Raw genomic sequence first — 19,042 nt, forward strand, 5'->3', positions numbered from 1 at the left:
AGCTGAGCTAGAGTCGGTGCCGTTACAGGATTGCTCAATGGGTTGTGTCACCACCGAGGAGGCTGGACTGGTCGGGCGTAGTGTTTGAGCTCTGAGCTCAACATCACTCACTCTCTGCCTCTCTCTCGGAGAGTGTGTCTCTTTCTCTCCTCCTGTCTGTCTCTCTCTCTCTCTCTCTCTCTCTCTCTCTCTCTCTCTCTCTCAGTCTGGACTCTGAGGGATCAAGGATTTTCTCACCAAAAGTACACAGACATCAGAGCCACACAGAAGGAAAAAAAGGGATTTGGATTGGATTATTATCACCGAATCTGCTGAAGTTTATATCAACTCATTCTAATCTGGAGAAATGGAACGCACTGTCTGTGGTTTATTCTAAAAGGACACACATCCTATAAAAGCTCTCGTTTTTTTTTGTTGCTTTTTGATGGTGAATCGGTCCACCAGGATGAACTTGCAGTGGAGCAGCCCGGCGTCCTGCATCCCCACCACAGCGAGAGTCGCTCACAAGCGGCTGGACTCGGACGACCATCCGCCGGCCAAATGCGCCCGGTTGAGCAGCACCGATGCTGGGGACACTCAGGGACTCCTCCTCGGCTCCTCTCCCGGTTCCCCAGTGAACCCCGTCTCCAACCCGGTCCCCCCGGCCACCCACCAGGGTCCATCCCGGATAGGACCGTTCCTGCTGCTACCTCTGGCGGACCGGGAGAGCGTGCACAGCGCCATGAACACCGACACCGGAGACGAGCTGCTGTGCAAGGTAACATGATAGAATGTAGAATGGTAGAATATAGAATGGAATGGTAGAATGGTAGAAATGGTAGAATGGTAGAAATGGTAGAATGCGCAATCCGACCAACGTCATTGTGCAATTTTTCTCTGAATGAATGGTGTTTCAAGACATCGCTGTTGCTCAATGTGTCTGACATGTCATCAGGATTTAGCACGACGAATGTCATCCTCACAATGTGTCACACTTTTTTGCGTAATAACAGTGTTGCTCCAGACACCTTTCAACCTTGCACAGATTATTTATTAATATATTTTCTATTGTGCAAACATAAAGCAGGTTTTAGTTTGATCTATCTGTTAATAATTCTCATGGATAATTTACTTAAGACGTTGTGTGGCACATTTCTGAATGTTAGTTGTACATGTTTTATAATGTGTATATAATGTTTATTACCTTAATTTCCTTAATTTATGTACAATATAATTGTTGTTATGAGGTGTTAGAGCTCTGTCTCCCTCATGTCCTTGTGTGTCTCTCAGACAAAGTGCCTTAAGAAATCTGTATTTTATTTAATCTCTTAAATCCTGAACTATGTGATTATTTTAAATCTGTTTGCAATTACACACAAAAGAGCAGTCAATCCCATATAGCCTGTGCTGCATATATAATGAAATTCCACCTATCCTTGGTTGGCACTGTGGCTTCACACTGTTGTCTGTCAACTCGGCTGATTTGCATCCACGTCACTGCAATACGCCACCACGGCGTGACACACACACACACATACACACACACACACCAAATGCAAACATGTGAGGCAAACAAACGACTCTCATAATAAGGACAGTGTCCTCCACTGTTCCACCATCTATATGTGTTTTATTCTGCATGATAGACCTGCAGGCGTTTGGCTTTTTGTTGATTAATAAAAGTTAATCGCATTCATGCTTTTGGTGATTCATTGGTCATGCTCTTGCAAAAAAGGAAGGGGATTGAGCTGGAATCAAAGCATATCCTACGCCTCTTTTTTTTTTTAACTCACTGCCAAATTTGCATGCTTGTTTTCCTCAGATGATCATTACTGACCCACTCCCTCCTCCTCCCTCCCTCCTATCTTTTCCATCCTGCATCTCTTCTACTCTTCTCTCTCTCAGGTCTTTGATATGGGGGTGTACCAGGAGAAAATCAGATCCTACGGGATCCTACCGGCCCATAGGAACGTGGCCGGCGTCAGGGACATCATCCTTGGCGAACGCAAGGCCTACGTGTTCCTGGACAAGGACTTTGGGGACATGCACACCCTGGTGAAGAGCTGTCGCAGGCTGGACGAGGAGCACGCCTGCAGGCTCTTCCGTCAGGTTGCCTTGGCCGTGGCACACTGCCACCAGGTGGGCATCGTGTTGGGCGACCTCAAGCTACGAAAGTTCGTCTTCGCCGACGAGAAAAGGTGAGAAACGGCGCATCCCTTTCAACGACTTAAAAATATTGGTCCTCGGTGTCAGATGACATCTGGAAACTTGAACCGTCCACCTGTTCGGCATCACGTTTCCGTCCTCTCAGTTTTGGTTCAGCTCAGTTAACTTTACTTGGATGCTCTCGGACTTTAAATACATGCAGTGTAGTGGGACGAGCCAAGCGAAGGCGCAGGGCGAACGAGGTAGCAGCTGATACACACACAGGCCATGTGTGCAGATATCGACGTGGGCACGGATAGAGTAGGAGGTTCTGTACTTGTGGAGGCAGACTGCATCGCTTCCCAGATTTTCGCCCTCTCTGTCTGTCTCTTTGTATGCGCGTTGTGTGTGTGTGTGTGTGTGTGTTTGTCTTGCATGCGTGTGTGTGTGTGTGTGAATGTAGTGGGTGGTAGTTTGGCAGAGCCGCTAGACGAGGCTGGTGAATGAGACAATCATCCCCCTTCTGCAGTCTAGAATATATGTATTCCTCATTATTTATTAATAAATTACATCATAACTGTGCTGCAGATGCTTTCCAACAAGGATTCATTCAAATCCACTTTCAAATCCATGCATGATTGAGAAAGCGCTTAATGTCTGCATCTCTGAGCACTACGCATTCTATTCAGGAAGACACACAAAACCCCTGCTTACAAAACTATTTGTCGCCTCTTTGCCCTTGCGTCATACTCTTTCCTGTAAGCGACCACTGATGTCGCACAACACCCCCCCCACCCCGTTTTTGGCTTTCCAAAAGGCCCTTTTTCATGGAGACTCTTCAACAGTAACATTCTCCAGCCGTGACCTCTGGGTCTGCGGGGTCACGCTGGATGAATGAGAGCAGACAGCCAGCGAGAGAAGTTGAAGTCGGTTGTGTCCCTCTGATAGCTATACGGCTGCAGAGCGATGAGTCACAGTGTATATGTGCAGAGGGGAAGATGAGGAGGAGGAGGAGGAGGGAGAGGGGGGGGATGGCATAGCTCATTTTCTTTCTTTGTGTGTGTCCATACATGCATGTTTGTATGAGCGCTGATTACACATTCAGCAGAGCGAGCTCGAATGCCTGTAATTCAGTATTTTGTTAGCTGGGTGACAGCGTTGCGACATCGATGCTGGTCGATCACTTGACCCTGGAGTTGTGGGATGACATCTTCTTTTTTAACTTCTCTTTACACTTTGGCTGTGTGGCGCCACTACAGATGATCTTACTTGTGATGTGACTGTAAAAAACAAATGCTGCAGATTTTTGCCAATAGCGTGGAATTTGGCTTTTGTGCGCCCTGAGATTGCTGCCTCTCTATCAAATCACAGACGGGCTTTTGAAAACATAAGTCTCCTTGAAATGTTGCCATTCTGCATAACCTCATTTATCCTCCGTCCAAATCCACAATCAGGCATCTTTCAAAAACCCAACAATCGCGATGTGATGCAACGTCCCGGCCAACTATGCGGCACTCGAGCCAGAGAAAGTCACAACAATTTGACAAATGCTATCTCCCTTCACACACACACACACAGTGCAGTTTAGGGAAGGTGACTAGCACTGTGAAGCATGCAGAGCTTCACTGCCGGGCCAGCCTTCCCGTGCGTCACTGATGTGGCAACAGCCATTTGAGGGTAATTATGGGATGGCTGGCGCCGCGAGTGTGGGACCCAGGTGCAGATAGCCGCGGAGAGAGAGAGAGAGAGAGAGAGAAATGTACTCTCAACAGAAGGATGAGTCACTCTCTCCACCCCTCCAACTCTCTCTGTTCTGTTTCCTTTTCTGTCTCCATCTCTTCCCGACTTATCTCCTCCACTATCTTGGTGTTTAAATATCAGTTGCTTTCTATCTTGGTCCTTCTGGCTGCCACTCTTTTTTCATCCCCTCTCTCCGGCTGACTATTTCTCTCTGCAGCCGCTCCGTCTGACGACTGAAGTGTCTCGCAGAGTCGACCTTCTGAATGGGAGATAAAGCAGCACGCTTCTTGTGTGTGCGTTTGACTTGATAAAACCTCAAACGCCGCGCCGGTCTGGGGAGCAAATCTCGAGAGGCGAAAATTAAATTTGAATTAAAAGCACAGCACCGTCTCCTGCTGTAGAAAATGAATCACTAATATTCCCATTCCCATCAATCATGTTGTCAGAGCATTTCAACAATAAATGTCTCATTCTACAAATACGCTTTCATGATGTAGTTGGTGCTGGACTAAATGTATGTCCCGCGTCATTAGCATGGCTAAATATAGCAGTGTGTGTGTGAGAAGGGGAGGAGTTGTATATTTATATGTATGTTCATGTGACCATGTGTGCCAGGAAGTCATCGGAAATGTGCTTAGGGCAGCTATGATTCTCAAACGGGAATCACTGTTGTGCACTTAAGGTCACAATGAGTTCACTGGTGTGTGTGTGTGTGTGTGTGTGTGTGTGTGTGTGTGTGTCCGTGTGTGTGTCCATCTGTCTAAGGCTCAAGAAAGGATGCTCGTTTTTCCATGATGCAATCAGTGACTTACATTTAAACAGATCTCTGAGATAGTGTTAAACAAAGCCACTGTTAGAAATAGACTCTCACACACACACACACACACACACACAGTCAGCAGTGTACTAGATCAAGGAGTGACTTTTGCTTTAAATATTAACTATAATAACTCTGAGGACATCATTTCCAACAACAACATGACTTTCTGCACAAATATTCTGCTTGTGAGATGCAGATTTCGGATTGTGGGGGATGAACATTAAATTCTTATGTTTCACCACAATGTGTGTAGGATAACAGATGATGTCATCGCCAAGTTACAGCGCGACTAAAAAGGGATTCTGAAATGTAGACGTAAACATGCAGCTAACAGAAAGGAATGTGCTCTTAAAGGTCCTTTTGAAATGTCCTGACCTTATTTTGACTTTTTCCTCAACAGGACGCAGGTGAGACTAGAAAGCCTGGAGGACTGTCGCGTCCTAGAAGACCCGGAGAACGACTCAATGTCCGACACCCACGGCTGCCCCGCCTACGTCAGCCCGGAGATCCTCAGCGGCTCGGCGCCTTACTCCGGCAAGATGGCCGACATGTGGAGCCTGGGGGTCATGCTGTACACAATGCTGGTCGGCCGCTACCCCTTCCACGACCCGGACCCGGCCACGCTGTTCTCCAAAATCCGCCGGGGCCAGTGCTGTTTGCCAGAGGGCTTGTCGCCCAGGGCCAAGTGTCTGCTCCAGAGCCTGCTGAGGAAGGAACCCTGGGAGAGACTCACGGCGAATGAGCTGCTCGCTCACCCGTGGTTCCACCAGCCGCCGTCGTCGCAGGAAGTGGCGCTGGGGGAACAGGAAGTGAGCTCGGCGGAACAGATGGTGCCGTCCTTTGACGCGGAAGGGGACGATGATCTGTTCTGCTGACGGACCTCGATTCAGCTGAGTCTGGCTGAGGGACCAAAACAGAAGTCGCTATGAGGGATCCATTGTTGTTGTTTTTTACATTGGCACTTTTTAGAAAACCCATTTGTGTACTGTCGAGTGTACATACACCCTCAAGCTTTCTACAAAAAACTTACTGTACTGTATTTCGTTGTCGTATGTGTGTTACTTGCTAAGGGCATTGCTCACAATGATCGTTCATTGTGTTTCTATATGTTTGAAATTATTTGGTGCTAAAAAGAAATAACAAGGACTTGAATTTGCCAGATTATGTTAACAAAATAATCCCTGCAGGCTACTATGAGTGTATCACAGAAAATTAACCCGTGGCAAACAGTAGTCACTGACGCTCGGACTCACGAGGCTTCAGAAAGCATTAGACGAACCCTGAACGGGAGGCGAGGAGACGTGATGTTGCTCCTCTCACTCCAGTCTCTGACCAGGCTGGAGGCTCCGCCGGCTGACTCACCGAGCGGCTCGAGGAAGGCCTCGCACCAGCTCGACGTCTCGCAGCAGGCGGTGTCACAAAGTGAGAAAGATGCTTAGCAGAGGACTGATGTGTCACGCTCGGCGGGGACGCTACAAGAAAGGTGTCTCACTGACAATCTGGCGGCGTCTCAGCAAACGGAGAGCATTTACAAATCTCACACCAGGAGGTTGAGAGAGAGGCAGGATGTTACTGGTTTAAAACTCACAGAAAAGTCACACACTCAACAATAAGCAGCGACACTGGGCTAAACACACAGAGAAAGGAAGTCATTTTTTTTGTCATTTTTAATGGTTAAAACTAAAGATTTTATCTTTTTAAAAACATGCTCAAACCTGACTTTATCATATAAAACGTTGCATCAGAACAGGAAGTGTCTATTAACAAGGTCTGACCTCGCAAATTTGACTGTGATCAGTCTGTTATGAAACGCTGTGTGTGCAATTAGCTACACCTAAACCTAACACTAATGCTTCTGGTTTAAAACAAAATGGTTTTAAAGACTTGGCAACATGCCTTTGCAGCAGCAGCAGAGATAGCTGGATAAATGTTATGCCTGAAGGCATGCTGCTGTAGGATTTTATTGGAAAAAGTACAAATACACAGAGAATTCAAATGGTACTTCTTACTGATGCAATATGAGTTATCTCTCAATCCAACAATGTTTGTATTTTTTTAAGAAAATGTGTCAAATATCCAGTTAAGGAACCATCAAGTCAGAAAGAGACAAATTACAGAAAAATGAAGAGTTCCTCAGTTGAGCAGTTGAACCTGTTTTGTTCATTTTCCGTTGGAACATTATGTCGAGCTGTGTCGCTTTAACAAAGCCGAGCTGTGCTGAGTGTTGTGCCCGTATCACTGTGTTTCATAAACTGAATGGCTCTGAATCAGTCGCAGCCGGGCGATATTTGATGTTGGTTGTCTGACGGTGACTCAACACATGAGCGTGTCTGTAGAGAACGTTTCCTGACCTTGGCTGGAAGAATCTGTTCTGACTGTTTCACCTCTTTAATGGTACTTCTTTTTCCCTTCATTTTTATTTTATTGCCGTTGAAAGCTGTGGATCCATGGAGACTCGTCATCATTAGTTAGTGACATGATGCACCACGTTTTAAAGGTGTTTAATCTTGGATCGTGACAGGCGCACGCAGCGCTTCGGTGACGTTTCTCCTTAACAGGCTACTGTAGATCTGCAGCCAGCTATTTCACTCTGGCATTCTGACGACGGTACTAAATCTGGCATATCTGAGTAGCGCTGTGCATTAATTTTTTGGGTCACGCAGTGAGCTAATAAAACGTCTGCTGCGGTTCTTTAATTATTTCTTCTCATCTGCTCGAGATGGGAACAGACTTGTGACAATCTGAATCACAGAAAAGTAATTTAAGAGATTTTTTTCTTTCCTGGTTCATAACATGTAGAGTGAGTCACACATTGGTGCGGCGCGTAGAGTAAACTGACACGGGTGCACAAACTTCATATTGCACTGTGAATTATGTATTTGTGACACGACCTGGAGGCTATTACTGGTCCAGACAGGTTACACACTTGATATATTCGTTGTACAAAAGATGTAAATATGTAGATTTGAAATATGTGTGGAGATGTTGAATAAAGATCACATTTTTTTTCATATTCACATGGCTTGTTTGTTTCATTACTGCTGCTTGTTTTTCTCTCTCTCACACACACACACACACACACATGCAACCATTACACAGCATGCCTAGAAGGTTTTCCTGTAAGATATGTTTTTTCATTTTCCTCAGCGCTTTCAATTTCCTCCTTGAAAGGGAAAAAAACCTCTCCGTCTCTCTCCACCTCTGCCTCTAACCGTTTACTCTTCTCTGACCTTTGCTTAATGTTGCATTTAACTCCTCAAACACACAAATGTCAATAGTGGGTCAGTGTCTTTTCCTGGAAAACGTACAGGGGAGCATATACTGTACGCCGCTCGCTCTTTTTCCCCCTCAGGGTCAGCGGTAACCGGTGGAACTCGTCAAACACTGAACACGAGCACTACTTAAACTCAAATAATCCTTTTTTTATCTAATCCACTTTTGCTTATGAATCATTGTTTGACCTATAACAGCTTGGCGTGTCTCCACCGTCTGTGTGTTATGACTACCCTAGGCACGGCTGGCCGGGGCTTGCGTAAGCGCCGCGTGCGTGCACGTGTGTTCATGCGCATACCTGCCTGTGTGTCTACGTTTGTGTGTGTGTGTGAGCGCAAGAGTCAGATTAGGTATCAACAGAGTAGCTGGTGTGTCTCAGCTGCTGGGAAGCTGCCAGACCAGCGATTGCCTAACACGTCACGGCCGCGCTCCTCCGGGGATGACAGCAGGGCCCCCGAAAAGTAGGTTAGTAGTAGGTCAAGTAATGAATATCTGGAGAAATGTGTGTGTGTGAAAAGGTGTGTTTGATAAAGGAGGTGGTTGTGGGGAAGGTGTGTGAGGAAATGGTACTTTTGTGTACATGAAGAGGTCTGTCATTTAAGGCTTTACAAGATTTAATGATAAGGAAACAGTTTGGAAAATACGCTTATTCACTTTCTTAGAGTGTTAGATGAGAAGATTGATTCCACTCTGAAACATGAGTGTATAAGTGTATTTTTTTCAAAATGCCAGACTATTCCTTAAAGGGTTATGTTAGCTGAGAGTTATGGTTCAAACGGAAGCATTTTGTGGTGAGGAGTTGGTAAAATGAACTTAGGTGTTCTCCGCTGTGTGTCTACGTGATCTCATCATGTCCCTCGGCCACAAGTGTAAACTTTATCCTTCCGTGTGATCCGGGTTCATTAAAGTTTCCCAACCACATGAACCTTCCAATAACACACTTCATACACTTCCTTGTTGGATGAACACTCACCGGAACGTCATCGGATATTTCCTTGATCCTCTGTGACCTCAATTAACGTAATACAAATTACAGAGTAATTAGCTGGTATTTCAGGGGATGTTTGTGATGTTGGAAGTTATTTTAAGCCAGATTTTAAAAGAAAATAATGCTACAGTCACATATATCATGGAGAAATTTAAACTTTTTTCAGATAAAAACTAGGGCTGTCCTCGACTAAAGAAATTATTTTCAACTAGGCCACAATGGAAACAAGTTATCCTTTCAATTTTTCATATTTCATTTATTATTATCACATGAAACTAGCTAAATAACGCTCCAAAGTTACGCTAAATTTTGGCGAGGAAAATCTTGCATTGCCATTTTCAAAGGGTTCCCTTGACCTCTGATATGTGAATGAAAATGGGTTCTACGGGTACCCACGAGTCTCCCCTGTACAGACATGCCCACTTTATGCTAATGTCCTAATGTGAGTGTGTTTATTTATTTATATCACATAAAAGCACCACTTTCAACCTTGTGTTTGCCAGAGATGTGCTCAGAAGTTTCTTGGAAATGAGTTATTTAGCATTGAAAACGCATAAAAACGTCTAACAAACAAAAGAAATCTTAGTCGACTAAGACCAAAACGACCGATTAGTCGACTAATCGATGAAGAGGTGGCAGTTCTAATGAAAACTATGTGGGTTATTTTTGACTTCCAGGAAAGGGGTGTCACTTACTGTAGGTGTCACCCTGCCATGTTCACCCATAAGCCATACAAGGAAGTGAAGAAGCAGATCTGAGATTTCACAGTAAAGCACTTGCTCCGGTCTTCGCTCTGAAATGATATGATATTGTTCTTCTTCCTGGAACTCTCTGGCACAGGCCAGTTCTCCCCTGATGCAATGGAAACAGCCTTTTCTGTTTAAATGACTCTTGAACTATTTCATAATATAAATCAATGAAGGAATGTGAGCTATTGTGTTGAGGATGGTTTCATGAGGGGTTTGACTGCTCGTAATAAGACTGGTATTTTCAACGGTTGTCATAAATCACAGACATACCTGAAATTCATTTCAATGAAGTTATGATCTCTGCTGCCATCTTGTGGAAATACACTGAACTGCAGCTTTGTAGCAGATAACATGCGGTACTGAAACACGTGTCCTTATAGGGTACAATACTGTAATAGTCCTTCTCTGTTGCTCTTCCTGAAGTTTCTTCCATTTTTTCTCAGTTAAAAGGGTTCCAATTGTTTATCACTGATCTAAAAAGCATTAATAGGGACTTTTAATGTCTATTAATAAAGCCATTAGTTAAAATGTAGAGCTGAAATGCAAGGAATGGCTGTTTTTATGTTTTATATCACTGTAAATTAAAAATCTTTCAGGTTTGGATTGTCAGCCAGACAAAACAAGACATCTGAAGTTGTCACCTTGGACTGTGAAAAATTGTAATGGACATTTTTTGCTATTTTCTGATGTTTAATAGACTGACCACTTCATTGGTTAAAAGGTGCCCTTTGGAGTTTTCTTATAAATAAACAAAAGTTATGTTTATATTCAGTGTTTCTCACTAAAAACGATATGATATTATCACAATATTTAAGTCAAAATACGATGTTATGCGATTTAAATCATTTTGCGGTACGCCGAGTATTGTGATAAGATACATTGCAATTTATTACCTTTTTTCAACTGCAAATTATGCAGTTTGTGAACATCTGTTTCATCTAATAAGATACAGTTTTCACTGTTCATCTCACTTCAATAATTCTTATTGCAGCAAAATGGGATGGTCAGTCAAGCAGACAGACGGACTGACCAACACTGTCATAAAAACAAACGTTGCATCAATCACCCGACAAACTGCACTGTTTGTATTAGAGTCTACATATAGTCCAACTTAACTGAATGCAAACTTGTGTGGACTGGACTACTGTAGCATTGCAGGTATTTTGAACAATGCAAGCTTTACAAAAAAAAAATGACAGTCTCTTTATTTCACTTCAATCATTTTTACTGATTATTTATTTATCATGTATTTATTTAATGAATATTATTAATTAATTATTTATTATCATTATTATTTTGCTATAGTAAAATGTGATTGTCAAGCAGACAGACTGACCAACACTGTCATAAAAACATAGATGTTGCATCAATCACCTTACAAACTGAACTGTTTGTATTTGAGTCTACATTGTATTTGCAAAATTAATAGTTTATTTACTGGCAGGAATGTGTATTATCTCACACACATGCTCGTGTGCGTGCACAAGAACAATTAAAACAGGGACCCACTCATAACACTACTTTGTAGCACAACTAATGGTCAAAAACTCCACGGGGTACCTTTAAACCAGAAAATAATCATCAAATGAATAAGCGATGAAAACAACCGTTAGTTGCTGCCCAAGTAAAGAACATGGAATAGCGTAATCTCTCATCTTTCTCTGACAGAATGAGTCTCCATTGGAGGTAAGCGGGAGTCTTGAGTGTCGTCTGGGTCAACAGGCTCTTACGCACAGACAAGAGGGAACGGAGAGCGCTTCTCTGATGAGGTTATTTCAAGCAAAGTGGCCCTTAAGGGCTCCGTGTTATCATCAAGATTGTTTTCTATTCAGACAAATAAAGGGAAACAGAAAAAAACATTGTTAAGATGTTGAAATATGCCGCTGACATGGCCCTTGGGTCGCCTGATTTACAGGGTTTGTTTATTAGGACTTCTCCTCTTTCTGAGTCCTACATGGAAATACAAGAGACAAAATAGCACAAATGGAAAGCTTGTTGGAAAGGCACACATTAATGCTTGAGATTACTTTATTCTATGTTTTATGAATTAACTCTTGTGGGAACTCCTCACATCAGACTCCTGACCATAGACTGTTCAGTACTGCACGTTATGACAACAAAAGTCCAGGAGAGGGCAGTGTTTTCATGCACCTGGCCAGGTTATTCTTTGCAATTAAACAAGGAACAGGTGGATCAGAGGACTAATGGGAGCTATGGGATTAATAACAGTGCCAGAGACAAGCAATGAGATCAAAAAGGATATTCTTTATCACAGCTTAACATCCATGTGTTATCTGAATAGGAACACTGCTTCTGATGAAATCTACATATCTAAAGAACATCTGATCACTGAGGTTTTCATCATAATACACCATTGTTGCCTAAACAATAGGCAGTCCTACACTCATGCATTCCCACCCATATTTTTATTTGAGGCGAACGACACGATACAGCCTCAGATTCGGGTTTTATGGGGTCTTTAAATGGCAGCAGACCGAAATTGTTTGAATTGTTTGGTTGTAAAAGCGTCCATCTGTCTGTGGAACCAATCAGCTTTTCCTGGCCTGGACTCAGACTGTTAAAGACGTCGCCAGATTAACCAATCAGAGTAAAAAAAACACCCGTATTGCTCTTAAAATACGTGTTTTAATACAGCAAATGTGTACAGCTGTGCCTAAAAGCAGTCTGCACAGAAACGAGCAAGTCAAGGATGATTATTTTATTTTACACTTTCATATCAGAGTATTTTATTCCTCAATATAGCATTGAAGAAGACTTAAATTTCAGATGAGTTGAATACATTTTTATTGTAGTTGAGTCTGAGTAGTTTGCACACACTGTATTATGAATGATCTCTATTAATGTTCTATGAGATTTTACCTTGACTGGAATATTTACTACTCTGTACAAATACATTAAGGGTCAAACAGAGACTGAATGGGACAAATATAAATTGTGACCTCCAATGTTTAATCATAATCTCCACAATAATGTTTTTCTTATTTATTCATATTCCTTCGTTTGTCATTCCTAATATACTAGGAGTCAGTTTCCTCCATCCAATATAAATACATACCTGCTTTGATTGTTAAACATCTAACACGTGAGTAAAAAGAAGGGCAACTTTCATTCACACCCACTTCCCTCTTCTCCTGTCTGTATTATTCTGTCAACGTATCCTCATGATTTCTTACGAAAAGTCATTCCTCATTTTTGATGTTTTCCTACGAATTACTTAGGTTTAGGAAAAGATCGACTTGGTTAGGTTTCGGCAACAGGACTAGTACTTAGGTTTAGGAAAAGATCGACTTGGTAAGGTTTCGGCAACAGGACTAGTAGTTAGGTTTAGGAAAAGATCGACTTGGTTAGGTTTCGGCAACAGGACTAGTAGTTAGGTTTAGGAAAAGATCGACTTGGTTAGGTTTCGGCAACAGGACTAGTAGTTAGGTTTAGGAAAAGATCGACTTGGTTAGGTTTCGGCAACAAGACTAGTAGTTTGGTTTAGGAAACGATCGACTTGGTTAGGTTTCGGCAACAAGACCAGTAGTTAGGTTTAGGAAAAGATCGACTTGGTTAGGTTTCGGCAACAAGACTAGTACTTAGGTTAGGAAAAGATCAACTTGGTTAGGTTTCGGCAACAAGACTAGTAGTTGGGTTTAGGAAAAGATCGACTTGGTAAGGTTTCGGCAACAGGACTAGTAGTTAGGTTTAGGAAAAGATCGACTTGGTTAGGTTTCGGCAACAAGACTAGTAGTTTGGTTTAGGAAACGATCGACTTGGTTAGGTTTCGGCAACAAGACCAGTAGTTAGGTTTAGGAAAAGATCGACTTGGTTAGGTTTCGGCAACAAGACTAGTACTTAGGTTAGGAAAAGATCAACTTGGTTAGGTTTCGGCAACAAGACTAGTAGTTGGGTTTAGGAAAAGATCGACTTGGTTAGGTTTCGGCAACAAGACTAGTAGTTAGGTTTAGGAAAAGATCGACTTGGTTAGGTTTCGGCAACAAGACTAGTAGTTAGGTTTAGGAAAAGATTGTGGTTTAGGTTAAAAATACCTCTGGAAGTTGCGCAACTTAAGTACGGAAGTTACGTGACAAATAAATCAATGTTGACTTCTGGTTTCACACGGGACATGAACAACGGTCTCCTGGGCAAAAGTCTGGTGTTTTTTGACCCATCCATCCACCCCGACCTCCTCCCTACATGGCATTTGTTGTTCTTTACACTTTCTGGTTTACAATCACGTGGATTACACACAAATTGATGTCATTGGATATATACGAATTACAGTGTATTATTTTTTCGTAGGTAGGGAGAGTGGGGTGATTTGAGCCTGTGGGGAAGTTGAGCCACCCCTTGTTTCTAGGCACCCATAGACCAAACTGGTCATGTGACCACGCGTTTTTGAAGAGTCATCCATTTGAGAGGCCCATATGATACAAGTGGTAGCACATTTAGGTTAAAAAAACATCTTTTTCCATTCAGTGTTTTTTAATGTTCAAGGTGTCATGATTCTGAACAATTACAGAACATTTTGAAAAAATCTCATACCTGTTTGTGCTTTAGAAATTTACATTATGAGGCTACATTGTTAGCATGACGTTAGCTCTAAACTGCTGTTTGATAGAAGTCACCATCTGTCATGCCGCACTCTCTTGGAAGAGCCACTGCCTTTAGGCACAATGTGGGGGAGTTCTTTGATAACCTCACTTCAGCAATAGACAGATACAGTATGATTGATGGGCGTACCATACTGGCTCAACTTACCCCTCCTCGGGGGCAAGTTGAGCCAATTGAGGTCACTTTTTTTGGAAAGACATATTTCGAAAACTGTTTATTTTAGATCCAAAGTGAAATTATTCCCAAGCATGCACCGCATCCTGAAATATATGTACATGTTTTATTTGGAGACATTACTTTCATTTCCTCACTTTAAAGACACCTCAAGTAAAAAGTGGCTCAACTCACCCCGCTCTCCCCTATAGCTATATACGAACAGAGTATGAGAACAGTCTGATTTAAAATATCAAAGGACATTGGTTACTGAGCTAGTTTGAGTAAAATAAATGTCTCTCCTGCAGGTAAAAGAGACCAAACAAAGAGAAGAGAAGCGCCCTCACATACAGCATGTGTTCTACATCCCACATGAGCTCATCATTACATCCATTTATCTCTAATAGCTGCAGCAGAACAGGAGATGGGCTGCATGTCATTTCATCCATGAGTTCCACTGCGTATGTTTCGCTACAGTTTCCTAGAAATGTGTTATTCCGCCACCAGTTTTGTGCACTCAGGCTGCAATGTTAACACTGACATCACTGACTGCTGCTAATGGGGCTGATGCGGTGTACCAGAGCGTTCCCTGAAAGCTTTGTGTCATTCATGAGGCCATACTGACAGACAGTTGTGAATAATTAGAATTTTTTAATTCAGACATTTTGTACTTTTAGTGCCAGTTCTGAATGTTTGTGGTCAAAGTCGTATGAAGGGTTCGAGCCGCCCATCCCAGCGAGCACACGGCGGAAGGCGAGGAAGCATCAAAAACATGTTTCAAAACCGTCACGAGACCAACACAGATACATCATTTCACACACTCTATGTAAATCTTTTGGCTGTGAGAGAAACCTGGATGCAAAAATATCCAATCTCCCCACAAGGGGTGTAAATCAGTTTCATCACGATACGATATCATATAGATTCTTTGGACAACGATATGATATTCAACACTATCAGTGACATTTATACTAACTCACAAAAAGCAACTAAAATATGATTTGACAATTTTATTACTGGGCTCTTCCAGACATTTAAAAAAAATTTTTTTTAAATTAATTTAAAAGAAAGAATCTATTCTTTTTAACAAAATAATAAAAAATAGACCTCCTGTTCTTCACTATAACGTGCCACATTTCTCATGTTTTAAGTGCAATGTTTTTTTATCTGTTAAGAATTTTAAAATAAAGGCGTATCTTCAAGATGATGATATGTATTGATGTTTTCAGTTTGCATCAATATGTTGGATAGCTGATCATTAACTCTATAAATCGTTACACCCCTACTGAGGGATGCACTGATACCGCTACTGGATCAGATATCGGGCCGATACTGACTCAAATAACTGGATTGGATATCAGTGACAATGGGGTCGATCTATTCAATTCAATTTTATGTTAATATACTATTTAAATTATATACTGGAAATTTAATTCCTGTTTAAGTTTTGACCAATTTTTTGCTGCATTTAAAAATGTTACACTTGAATTGTAATTTTAAAGTTCATTTTGAAGATTTTTTACCAAGTTGCTGGTATACGATTTATTATTTTGATAATAAAGAACAATTAAATAAATGTATATCTATGTATTTATTGGTCACATTTTGTTTTACAAAGTTAGGAAAGCAATATTGAAGACAAGCCTGATGTTTCCTTACACATAAAAGAATGATCCCTGTCACTTCCACACAGTGAGGCATACAGTTTATTAAATAAACACTGGTATCGGATCGATACTCGGTATCGGCCAATTCCCCAAAGCCCAGGTATCGCTATCGGTATCGGGACTGAAGAAGTCGGATCGGTGCATCCCTATCCTCACTCCCCACAGGAAAAACCAAGATCACAACCCAATCTTTCCTACAGTGAAGCTGACAGCTGTGACACTGTGCCTCCCATATTTGCCTATTTTTCAAGGAAATAACTTCAGCAGGAACTCTCTTGAGTTCTTGGGGTGTTGAATGTTACATTTGATTATGTTTGCTTTAATAAAAGGCTGAAATTAAGACAGAAGACAACAAGGAAAAACAAAAAGTTCTCCTTTAGCACAGTGATGTTTTTCTCTTCTTGGAAAACATTGAAATGAAGCAGCACTCTGCTGTCACCCTGTGGGCTGTTCTCACTCAAAAACAGCCTCTCCTGCATGTCACTCATGCTTCAAGGGGCGCACGGTATCTGGTGCTTTCAGGGCTGCCTTGTTCAAAAGGCACAGTGTCAACCTACGAATACCTCAGCTTTTAGTTTCCTCCGACAGACCCGGGCGCTTGAACACAATCACCGCCAATCTCCCTGCAACAGACCCACGTCTGTGAGGAGAATAGAAATTAGGCGACTGTGTTTTTCATCATCCATGGTATGAATTGGAATTTGGCCCCGCCAGGAGTTTGATTCTTTCTTGTAGGAAGGTGAAAAAGATCTTTCAATATATGAAACTGTGTAAATACTAAACCAGTCAGGAAGACCTGACGTTTGTATTGTTTAGCGTGGGTGTGTAGGAAACATATAAGCTGCTTATTTCCTCTAAAATGATAAATCAGCACTTTTCCTTGCAGAGAAAACGGTGCAAGAGATTAGCTGAAAACTAAACAAAGAGCATAGTGTGAAGGGATTTGCTCTGCCACACGGAGCCATGTCAACCAAATGAGCATACAGCGGCTGCAGCCTCTGTGCTCTTTCATGACACTGAGCTTTGCAATGATTCTTATTCTCTAAAAATGCCCATTAGCACAACTTTCTGCTCACTTCAAGCCCGTGGATCAGATGTTGAGTACATAGGTCCCATTGTATGGAAATATACAGATCAGTTCAGCAGCATTAACCCTTGTCCTGTTTGTGTAACGGCGTCCAAAATTTCAAGTTTGAGAAAACAATAGGTAAAAGTAACCCTAAAGTATACAGTATATAAGTCTAATGCAGTGAGGGCCAAAGTGCAAATCTGCGACGGGGTATTAGGGCCACATTGAGGGGAAAAAATCTGAGATTTCCAGAATAAAGTTATAACTTTACGAGAATAAAGTCGTAATATTACGAGAATAAAGCCATAACTTTAGGAGAAAGAAATTGTAATATTACAAGAATAAAGCCATAACTTTACGAGAAAAAAGTCGTAATATTACGAGAATAAAGTTATAACTTTACAAGAAAAAAAGTCGTAATATTACGAGAATAAAGTCATGACTTTATGAGTAAAAAGTCGTAATATTACGAGAATAAAGCCATGACTTTACGATAATTTTTTTTAATATTACAAGAATAAAGTCATAACTTAACGAGAAAAAAAGAAAATAACTCGTAAAATTACTAATTTATAATATTGACTTTATTCTCATGATACTGCCCCTTTTTTTCTCTTAAACTTATGACTTTATTCTCATAATATTACTACTTTTTTCTCTTAAACTTATGAATTTATTCTCATAATATTACTACTTTTTTTCATAAACTTGTGACTTTATTCTCATAATACTATGACTTTATTGTCAAAATATTACTACTTTTTTTCTCATGAACTTTTGACTTTTTTTCTCATTATATTATGACTTTATTCTCGAAATCTCAGATTTATTTATTTTTTCGTCCTAATTTTTTCGGCCCTAATACTCAGTCGTACCATGGTACCATAGACCTACAACAATGATAAATAAAAATGAAAATGTAAACAAAACAACAGTTATTCATTTCCATTTTTATAAATCCACAGGGAGCCACTGGAGAGGAGCTGAAGAGCCTCAGGTTGCTGACCCCTGGTCTAGTGGAACAACATCAGCATCATGGCCCCTGATGCCCAAACCAACAATAAATTAGATTTCTATAGACAGCACTTTGCAGCCTGTTCATACAACTGATTATCAACTATAAATGTAGGCCTTACAACCACAGAGACAAAACACAGACAATTAGATATAAAAAGTCTGTCTATGGAAGACGGGTGTGCAACAAAAGCATCATTAGGCCACAGAAATTAAATAATCTCTTTCTATAAAACCAACAGCAGAATAAAACATCACCAAAGCAACAACAACACAGAGGTGTAAAAACAATATAAACTTCACAGCGACAGCTACAAAACACACATATTGAAGCAAAAAGACGTTTTTACACACCTTAGCAGCATACAAACGCTAGGCTACGTTACTAGGCTACGTTACTAGGCAATGTGATGGTTGCTAATGCTCTCATCTGTAGCCTAGGTTACATGAGTTACATAGATAAACCGGTTTGTCATTGCACTCACCTGGTAGTCTTCTTGGTCCTCAATCTGCTCCAGGTTCAATGTGTTGATGACGCGCAACATTGTAGGTGTGTTTGATTTGTGTCATTTGGCGTGCTGGCCGGGCGCTGCGTGATATCCCTGCTTAATTTAAGGTAACGTTAGATGGATGCAACTTTTTTTTAAACTAGGCCGAGGTACAATAATGCTAACATTACCCCCTAACCCTAAAAGCATCTAAAATATAATTGCATTGTTGTGCATTTCTGCACTAGAGTCTAACCTTACCTCTATGTTGATGCTAGGTCAGGGGTCAGCAATCTTTACTATCAAAAGAGACATTTTAGGCAAAAAGAAAAAGAGAAAA

At 41.4% G+C, this 19,042-nt stretch overlaps 1 protein-coding gene and 1 long non-coding RNA gene across 2 annotated transcripts in view; one reads left to right on the forward strand and one right to left on the reverse strand.

Moving 5' to 3' along the window:
* The window catches only part of LOC141754474 (uncharacterized), a 74,262-nt gene extending 55,454 nt beyond the window's left edge, over positions 1-18,808 (reverse strand). The window contains exon 1 of the long non-coding RNA XR_012590663.1: positions 18,700-18,808. This is a non-coding gene — a long non-coding RNA (uncharacterized LOC141754474). The remainder of the gene's footprint in view (positions 1-18,699) is intronic.
* On the forward strand, positions 106-7,701 carry trib1 (tribbles pseudokinase 1). The gene is made up of 3 exons (XM_074612738.1): positions 106-757; positions 1,885-2,177; positions 5,085-7,701. The coding sequence occupies exons 1-3, from the start codon at positions 425-427 to the stop codon at positions 5,557-5,559; spliced, it is 1,101 nt and encodes a 366-aa protein (XP_074468839.1). The 5' UTR covers positions 106-424; the 3' UTR covers positions 5,560-7,701.
* Positions 18,809-19,042: the final 234 nt, after the last annotated feature.

This window comes from Sebastes fasciatus, chromosome 17 (genome assembly GCF_043250625.1).
Source record: "Sebastes fasciatus isolate fSebFas1 chromosome 17, fSebFas1.pri, whole genome shotgun sequence".
NCBI lineage: Eukaryota > Metazoa > Chordata > Actinopteri > Perciformes > Sebastidae > Sebastes > Sebastes fasciatus.